The sequence below is a fragment of the Coregonus lavaretus genome, assembly GCF_964263955.1.
Source record: "Coregonus lavaretus genome assembly, chromosome: 29".
In the NCBI taxonomy this organism is placed as follows: Eukaryota; Metazoa; Chordata; class Actinopteri; order Salmoniformes; family Salmonidae; genus Coregonus; species Coregonus lavaretus.
The window spans coordinates 35,803,965-35,814,280 of NC_140016.1; the positions used below are offsets into that span (position 1 = coordinate 35,803,965).

A 10,316-nucleotide genomic window follows, 5' to 3' on the forward strand; every position below is an offset into this window, starting at 1 on the left:
TTATGTATTTCATTATCAATAAATGTGCAGATATTCCTAAAAACATGTTTTCACTTTGTCATTATGGGATATTGTGTGTACCACATTAAAATGTGGAAAATGTCAAGTGGTGTGAATTCTCTGAAGGCACTGTACGTGCATGCATACACTTGCATGTTTGTGTGCGTCTATGTGTGCATACGTGTGCATGTGTACATACATGCCTTATCCAATATCCACTTGCGGTCAAACTTCAGCATCCTGGCAGAGGCAACCAGGTTTGGGCTAAAATGTCCTGGTTCTGGGTAAAGTTCATGATGCCATTGACCTTAACAAGAGCCCCGGGACTAGTGGAAGCAAAATAGCCCCATAACACCAAATATCCACCACCATATTTTACAGTAGGTATGGGGTTATTTTTTGCTTATGCATCCTTATTTTGACACAACATTTTTTGATTTCAACAGCCACATCTTGCCATACTTTACATGAATACACTTGATCTAGATAGTGTTTGTCCTGCAACATGTAATAAGGCATGCCGTTTGAAATTGTGACTAATAGTTGCCATGGGCCTTATTGCCTTGTGTTGTCAAATCGACACATTAATTAAAATGCCATTATTGCCTTTGTGCTCCTGAGTGGCGCAGTGGTCTAAGGCACTGCATCGCAGTGCTAACTGTGCCACTAGAGATCCTGGTTCGAATCCAGGCTCTGTCGCTGCCGGCCGTGACCGGGAGACTCATGGGCGGCGCACAATTGGCCCAGCGTCGTCCAGGGTAGGGGAGGGAATGGCCGGCAGGGATGTAGCTCAGTTGATAGAGCATGGCGTTTGCAACGCCAGGGTTGTGGGTTCGATTCCCACGGGGGGCCAGTATAAAAAAAAAATATGTATTCACTAACTGTAAGTCGCTCTGGATAAGAGCGTCTGCTAAATGACTAAAATGTAAATGTAAAAATGTGCTATTTATCAAGCACACTTGGCGCTTATAACGATGTCTAGGTTTCTGATGGTTTCATCATTTGACCGTGGTTGGTTATTTATTTTTATTTTGTTGATATAAAAATAAGCTGTTACCGTGTTTCAACACATATGCTTTATGTTCCATAGGTGTAAGAAAGGCACTCCACAAATACAATCGATTGAACACTTGATTGTTAATCTTTTTTTTTTTTTTTACATATAGTCTACAGTAAACTAAACTAATGAAACACTAGTGTTATTTTAAATATGATTTTTTTGTATTCTAATGTTACCTAAGACATTCATAAACACAGCCAAATAATTATTTTAGCGATAATAATTACACTGCTAGAATGTTGCAGTCAGAATGACTGCTCATTAGCTTGAAGGGGACTCCCTCTAGGCCTAGTGGTTCTAGTGTGAATGTGTTTCTGGAAGACTGTAGCTATAGAGGGGATAGATCTAACGTCGAGAAAAAATAAAAATAAAAATAAAAACAGAAAGCAAGTCACTTAACCCCCTAGAGTTGATGTCCGCTCCACCGTGGAAATCTAATTTGGCACAATAAAAAAAAAATCCCCATCAAAATCTGTGTGTTTAAGATAGAGATATATGTTTTTTTTGCATGGACTGTGTCTCAATCCACCGCATCCGCCGATGTAGGCCTTCCGCATCTGCGGTGGAAGTTGGCAGAGCTACAGTGGTGTTTGTCAGACCAGGAGACATCCCGAAAATCAGTCTTCTCACAAAAACATTTGTAGCGTCCGAACGGTTTGGCCTACAAACTAATATCTATGAAAAGATAAGACTCTCACGAACATGATGCTATTCTCTGCTTTGCTCTACGACCGGGACTCATCTGAAGTCGGTACCGGCGATCAGCCAACTTCTGTCTATAGAGTCCGAACAGTTTGGCCTATACACTAATATCACCCCACTATCGAAAGGTGAGACTCTCACAAACACGTACATGTTGGTTGTTTGCTCTAGGACGCACACAAGCTTCACAAGACCGGTAGCCAGGTACCATTTTATTAGGTACACCAATCTATTAGTGGGTCGGACCCCTTTTGCCTCCATAGAAATGTTGCTCAATTGGTACCAAGGGATCTAACGTGTGCCAGGAAAACATTCCCCACACCATTACACCATCACCACCAGCATGCACCATTGACACCAGGCAGGATTGGGCCATGGACTCATGCTGCTTATGCCAAATCCTGACTCTGCCATCAGCATGACACAACAGGAACTGTGATTCGTCGGACCAGGCAATGTTTTTCCACTCCTCAATTGTCCAGTTTTGGTGATAGCGTACCCACTGGAGCCGTTTCCTCTTCTTTTTAGCTGATAGAAGTGGAACCTGGTGTGGTTGTCTGCTGCAATAGCCCATCCTTAACAAGGATTGACGAGTTATGCATTCTGAGATGTTGTTCTGCACACCACTGTTGTACAGCACAGTTATTTGTCGGGTTGTGGCCCGCCTGTTAGCTTGCACAATTCTTGCCATTCCCCTTCGACCTCCTTCATCAACAAGCTGTTTTCGCCCACAGGACTGCCACTTACTGGATGTTTTTTGTTTGTCGCACCATTCTCGGTAAACCCTAGACACTGTTGTGCATGAAAAGCCCAGGAGGACGGTCATTTCTGATACTGGAAACGGCGCGCCTAGCATCGACAATCATACCACACTCAAAGTTGCTTAGGTCACTCGTTTTGCCCATTCTAACGTTCAATTGAACAGTAACTGAATGCCTCGATGCCTGTCTGCCTGCTTTATATAGCAAGCCACAGCCGCGTGACTCACTGTCTGTAGGAGCGTACCATTTTTGTGAACAGGGTGGTGTCCACTGAGTGTACTGCATATGGAAGTACTCACTACTCTAGTGTGACATGTTCCTCACTACTCTTTCAACACTCAGATTGACTAGACTGGGGTGTCGCATCAATTTTAACGACTGGTACATTTAGTGCCCTTGGACTTATCAACTAAGGGCCTTGATACGGCTTTACACCATCAATGACATCTATAATGTGTTATAGCATGTGCATATTTTGAGTGTGTGTGTGCGTGCGTACATGCATGTGTGTGTGACAGGTGCATTGAACAGCTTTGCAGAACATGATCACACTACTTACATTCTCTAAGCACATATTTTAGACAAATCACAATAAAAACATGGTATGCTATATGACACAAACTTAACTACAAAGTAAGCACAGTATGTATCACATATGAAAACTATTCCATGGTTATTACTGTAGCCCTACATGGTTACACAGTATATCCCACTGTTGAAGTCAATGACTGCTATTTACCATGACTTAGTTCAAACACTGTGTCCATATTTATCCATTATGACATGCTGGGCTCAAACACATTAAAAATACCGTTGGTATTTCCCTTTATATCCAAAAGTCATTTTCTTCTCTTAATACTTCCTCTCGACAGCACATTTGCACACAGCATGTATTAATTACAAATGAATAAGCAGAGTAGAGTCGTGTAGTCATTAGCCTTTCCTTTTGAAAAGGATATGGGGTAATATTAAATACATTGGCCGACATAAAACAGTAAGGAACCACTTAGATATTCTCCAAAACAAACCACCAGGGCAGAATCCACCACTGAGCCTGAGCATTACCACACACGTGCACACAAAGACACACAAGGACACACACGTGTGTGCAGTCCGGTGTCCACAAACACACACCAAAAAGTTAGTGTACTTAAAGATTTAGTATTTACTCCTCTCATCACGCCACAGCCTGAGTGAGTGACAGCTAAAGCCTTGGTGAAAGAAAGAGAGGAGCACCAGGAGTTCTAGCAGCAAAGTCCGCAGAAGTTTCTTAAGCTGGGCTCAAAAGAGCCACTGACTGAGTTGGTTTTTCATGTCGAATGAGGGGTCAAAGAGCGTTGGCGCCACACAGTTGTCATGGTACATCAAAACATCCACGGGATCGACTGAAAATTGTACAACTGTGGTGATGATGGACACCCTTCCCCATTGACACCAAAGTCTTCCCAGATAAATCTAGAAGTTATATGTTCCCCTCCCTCTGCCAAGTGTCCTCTGGCTAACGCTATTTGAAGATCTCAAAAAACCAATCTAATACTTGAATCATTTTTATGAGCTATTATGACCTTGGTTGGGCATAAATACCTTTAAAATAACTCATCATTGTCGCAGAAAAAATATAACAATGACCAAACATGTTTCCTTCAAAGGGTTCATACATATGCCATCATGTATTCATATTTCTTTTTGTGTATGCATTAGCTTTGATGTGACATGGCTAATTTGGACATGGAGGCCAATTGAACATGATAGACTCCCTCTCTCTGCCTGACAGACTATACAGTATATAGTGAAGCCGGGGCCGATTAGAACCTCAAAGAGTACAACAAGTGCTGCGGGGGCATTACGGGACTGCATGTATGTTAGATCTCCAATAAATTCTTAACAGTCATCGGTGGAAACATTGTGTGCCCAGTCGGAAGAACATGAGGGTTTACAAGCGTGATGTTTTAAATCAGAGAATAAGGCTGACTTACTTGTACATTCCCTAAAATAACCTTCAAACATATTTGAAGCCTCTAAACTTGTATTATCTAACAAGACCTTGAAATGCCTTCCAAATCTTGGAAAACTACATCTGCAAACAAATCCCTTCAAATGGGCAGCATGCAAAAGCAGTCTTAGTTGTGGCTTTGTTGTAGCTGTTTGGTGCTGCTTTCACAGCTATAGATCTCTACCCACTTCGTTGTAGCTACCAGTGTATTATCTCCGTAAGTAACCCAGCCTGTGAGGAGCTCATTAATGATCTGTGTATTGTTTGGCCTTCTTGTGCTCAGTTGGCTTCAACCTCACAAGGGCACCGAACCAAATACAACCATTATGTTAGTTAAGCCTTCCCGACAGGGCAGAGAAGGCCGTGAAGGGGGTCTTGGAAAGATAAAGGTGGCAACAGAAAAGCCAACTTAAGACACTGCTTCCCTGTCAGTGGAACGATCCTGCCTCGACGTTCTTCAGTTTGTCAATTCTAGCCGGGGGACAGATTCAAATGAAAAAGGGCGCTCTAGAGTAAGCACTGTAATGTGTGTCAGTGTAATTGTTGTAGCCCATCCCCGGTCCACAACCCTCTGCTCCCATAGGTGCGATGATTAACTTTAAAATACTTCACGGGTGTGAACCAGTCTGAACAGAGCACCAGTGTTTTAAAGTGTGGCTGAACTGTTATTATGTGGGCTGAATAAAGAGCAAAGCAGGGAGCGCAAGCCAAGGCCCTCAGGTTGTGGCCTTGTCACAGTGCAGACAATGGGAGTCGAGGCTGGGGGGGTCACAAGTGCCTGCCCCCGTCCCCAGACAATGCACTTCCACACATCTCTTTCACCGCCACCTCTGTCCACAGCTCACAATAGCACTGAGTGGCTTTGTCAGCCCGGCTGACTTTTCAAGGAGACCTTTGCCCTGGTTTTGCCGTGACACACTCTGCCTTTTTAATGGGCGAACATTCGTTGAAAAAATGTACTCCTTTTGCCACCTTTTCATCTAATTGTTACAGCGGGGCTTTTGTACCGACACGCAGAGGCCATCTGACATCTTTCTGGGTACGTGGTGATGAAGAAACAGAGCTGACATCAAAAACCGACCTCTCTGCAACCGTGAATAAAGCCATGATCAGATGGAGATCATAGAGTAGCAGCTGACTGAAAAGGACCATTGTTCAGAGGACGCCATCTTATAAAGACTGGAGATGTGTGGGTGGAAGGGAATTTGTACTGAGTGAGGATTTTTACATTTACATTTCTAGTCATGGGAGACCCATGAGGCGACGCACAATTGGCCCAGCGTCGTCCGGGTTAGGGGAGGGTTTGGCCGGCCGGGATGTCCTTGTCCCATCACGCTCTAGTGACTCCTGTGGCGGGACGGGTGCATGCACGCTGACACGGTCGGCAGTTGTACAGTGTTTCCTCCGACACATTGGTGTGGCTGACTTCCGGGTTAAGTGATCAGTGTGTCAAGAAGCAGTGTGGTTTGGCAGGGTCGTGTTTCAGAGGACTCATGGCTCTCGACCTTCGCCTCTCCCGAGTCCGTACGTGAGTTGCAGCGATGGGACAAGAATGTAACTACCAATTGGATATCATGAAATTGGGGAGAAAAAGCGGTATAAAGTACAACATAAATAAATAAATACAGGATATCACCATCACACCCCCTTTCCTCTTATAGCAACCTCATAGCAGCATCCACATTATCATTCTACCCTGGCTCTACAGGCGCATCATGGTGGTGTGTGTGTGTGTGTGTGTGTGTGTGTGTGTGTGTGTGTGTGTGTGTGTGTGTGTGTGTGTGTGTGTGTGTGTGTGTGTGTGTGTGTAAATGGCCAATGTGTGCGGTGGAGAGCAGTCAGTGTCATGTGATTAATCAGTGGAGGGAGTGGAGATGAGCTGTGGAGAGGGAGACCATACTCAGGCCTATGTCATCCCAGCGGGAGGCTCTCTCTTCCCCATCTGAATCAACCTGCATCCATACCTCCCCCAGTGCCTCTCCTCTCAGATAGACATCACAGCTTACCAACAATCCTCTTCACACCAAGCCACCTCTCCATTCAACAAGTCCGCCAGCGACAACTCATAAGGGATATTACCGCTTCCCACGGCTGTCCTTAGGCCTGTGTGAGTTGTCAAGTGTTCAAGTGAGGGCACATTACAGTGTGGCTGTTTGACCCGGCCATATGTCTGTATGTGGAACAGGGATCGGGAACGGCGACGGGATGGGATATGGCCGCCGTTCTGTTGACATATTAATCTCCCCTCGACGGAAAGGCTGAATGTGGAAAAAGGTCATCGCGTTAGCTTCCCATCTCCTCTGCAAAGTGTTGGTGTGGCTTGAGCCCCTGTGCTTTAACGCAGGCCCTGTGCTGTGCCAGATTGTGAGCCAATTAAAGGTTATCAGAGCTCAAAATAACAGTCCTGCTGGGTTAGCTGTCGGTCAGAGAGAGAACATCTAAATACATATATTTCAACGCCGCCACACTTTCCTACTGTCTTTGAAGAGACTCAGAGCAAAGAAGTGGCCTTGTGTGGTGCTGTGTATTTACTACTAAACCATAAGGACAAATAAAATACATATTTACAAGGTAATTTACCTATTTTTCTGAGTGAGAAAGGCCTACAGACTGGTTGTGTTCCAGTCAAGACAGAGAACGCATAGCTCACTGCACAGGAACAATGTAAACGATACCCCCCTAGTGGTCTAGCTCACATAGACACAGACTGACTGCCAAGCTTACATGGAAATGTGCTCCTATTAAATGTACTTCCCATCCCCCCTTTCTATACGCCTCCTACTTCACATTAGACAGAAAGACACAAAAGGCAATGGGGCTGCATGAGAGGAGTAATAAAAGGATAGGGCGGGTGATGTCAATGCAGATTGCACCTCTTGTACCAAGCCAATTCAGCTCTACCTCAAACGAGCCGCCCCATTTGCAATTATTGCGTTCTCCCAGACAAGGAATAAATAAACAATGTCTAAATAGGGTACCTCTAGCTAGATCATCAATCATGACATAAAACAAAGGGCAGGGGAAAGGAGGGTGGAGTTGGAGGGAGTTTTGCCAAGCCATGTCCCACACCATCTATTATGAGTGGATGAATAGCAGGTCCCTATGGTGTGGAAGAATGGGGTGAGGCTGACTTGTGCCAAAAAATGAGATGAGGTCACCAGGCTACCTACCAGACATTACAATACAAAAGGTGCAGCTTGATGGATTACAATTGCCTAGCACACAACACACACACACAAACACAAACACGCATGTGCATGCATTCCACACACATGCGCACACATAAGGGGGTCAGACGGTAGGTTGGACTCACCTGGATCAGTGATTCGCTCAGCCTCTCCTCGTCCACCTCCAGCACAATATCCCGGATCTCTTCATAAGGCAACCGGAATGAGCCCAGGAAAATTGCTGTTGTGATAGAAAGGGAAGAGGAGTTATTTTAATCCCTTTTTTGCATTAGACCGGTGGGTTCAAAGACAGCTTTCACCACTCATTGGCCCCTCAGAAAAAACGAGCCCAGAGCAAACTTGTCACTTAGAAAAGTAACACACTTTCAGCCCTTTGATTGGATTGTTAGTGTCTGCCTGACGAAAACATCAACATGTTGGCCACCAATTACCAGATAATGACTTGATATGTCAATCCCCTAACATTTGGTTAAACCACGGATTCAACATAACACAAGGACATAATCTCAAGTAAGTAATGCCATTGTAAATTCTCAAGTTGGTCTGGGGTGGTCAAGAGCATCAGCTCGGCTACATCTTAGCTAGGTTTCCAGTGAGAACGAGAGTTCTGAGGATTAGATGGAGACTGATGAATTCTATGCAGGCATTCTCAGCGAGCGCCCCAGTCTCCAGGTGGGCCTGGAGGAGGCCCTCAGGGGAAATGTGGACATTATGGTTGGTAGGCTGGTACGTGTGGGAGTCACCAGTGGAGGTCTGGTAATGAGTGTCTTCACAGCTGCTACAGCAGGCCCACTCCATGTCAGTCCACTCCCTCTGTATGTGCACATCTGGTCTACAGGATAGTCTACCTCTTGTCTAGGGTCACACAATTCTGGTAAATTTCCCAAATTCCTAGGATTTTCAGAACCAGGATTTCTTGAAAACCTGGGAATGTGGGGAGTTATTATAATTTTGCAAACCTACTCTGATCCCTAATTATTGATAACAAATATAATAACTTTACTTGAGATCTCTCATATTATGCTTCCAAGTAAATGTCAGATAGAAATTGAGGCCAAAACAGAACAGACACATTCCCAAAGATATTTTTCTAAAGGGAATGTTTTGGCAGTAAGATTGTGTGATGAGTGTAAATGAAACACATATTATGCATTAAACACATGCTATGAATAAAGCTAACAATGAGCAAGACACACTTAATATGGGTTGCTAACCAAAAAAGTAGGGTGTTTTGTGGCTTGAGGAATACAAATTAAACTCCATAACTCAAGAGGCCGAATAGTGTGCTAAAGGTTCTCAAAGTATGTTTTGCATTTTCAGCTGTGGAAAGTTGAACAACTTGCATGAGAGTATTAAACACATTTGCTGTTACATTTTAATTGGTGGAAGAGAAAGTTGCATCATTAGCATAATTTACACTCTTGCTCCGAGTGAGCTATTTGACTTGCCTTTCCACAAGTCTCTCCATGCATGTGTGGAGGGAGGGAATATGAAGAACAATTATGACATGTTACTGTACAAACCCCACATTCATTAATTCAACTAATAATTAAGTCTGATCATTCTCCTCCTTTGTCAGAGTCTACAATGTTAAAGCACAGACTGAATACAGTCCACTTTGAGACGTTAACTTGGCTCGTGCCAAAATGGGTCTGTAGAATTCCCTGTGGACAACTGTTGAAGAGCACAGCAAAACATAATGCAGTTGTTCCATGTGTGATTTGCGTGCATTTTATGCTGCTAGATCACTATGTACTATATGGGTGAAGGCTGACTAAATTTCCAGCATAGCTTGCCTGACCCCATTCCCCGTCCAGTGCTCATCTCATCTGCGCCAACATGTCCCAAATGGCACCCTATTCTCCCTATTCTACTTAGTGCACTACTTTTGAGTCATATTCACCCTGGTCAAAGGAAGTGCACTTTATAGGCAATAGGGTGTCATGTGGGATCTATCAGCACAGATGGGACAACTTAGAGTAAGAAACCCCACTCCCTTCTATTGTTACAGCTGGACTGCCTCCTACTGCTCCACACCCAGTCCCCAGTTTACAGTTAGAAATACATTGCATTTTGAGGACTGAGGAGATCATTATGTTATGACTGGGAGGGTGTTGAGAAAACCTGGAGGTGGATGGGGGTGGTTAGTGTTAGTCAGAGACTGCTCACAGGATTTAGTGGGCTTGAGTATAATTCCTCATCCCAGTCATCATTTCCCAACTTCCATTCACCACATAAATGACCAGTCAGTGTCCAGCTAGCTAAGAGAGGGCACCATTGCTTTTAGTTGAGTACATGGAGCAGAGGCTATTCCTGAGGAGATGAGTAGGCATGTGAGTGTGTATGTATGCAAACTGCACACCCGGAAATCACCATGGTTCCATTATGTCACATAAAACATACACAGACATGCATAAGAAAATGAACACACACACAATCACAATCTCTCTCTCTCTCTCTCTCTCTCTCTCTCTCTCTCTCTCTCTCTCTCTCTCTCTCTCTCTCTCTCTCTCTCTCTCTCTCTTCTCTCTCTCTCTCCTCTCTCTCTCTCTCTCTCTCTCTCTCTCTCTCTCTCTCTCTCTCTCTCATCCTCTTCTCTCTCTCTCTCTCTT

The 10,316-nt window shown here is 44.3% G+C and overlaps 1 protein-coding gene across 1 annotated transcript in view; it reads right to left on the minus strand.

Moving 5' to 3' along the window:
* diaph2 (diaphanous-related formin 2) overlaps nt 1–10,316 on the minus strand; it is a 643,868-nt gene that overhangs the window by 260,950 nt on the left and 372,602 nt on the right. The window contains exon 21 of the mRNA XM_084147077.1: nt 7,830–7,924. Coding sequence (XP_084003203.1) covers nt 7,830–7,924 — 95 coding nt within the window. The remainder of the gene's footprint in view (nt 1–7,829; nt 7,925–10,316) is intronic.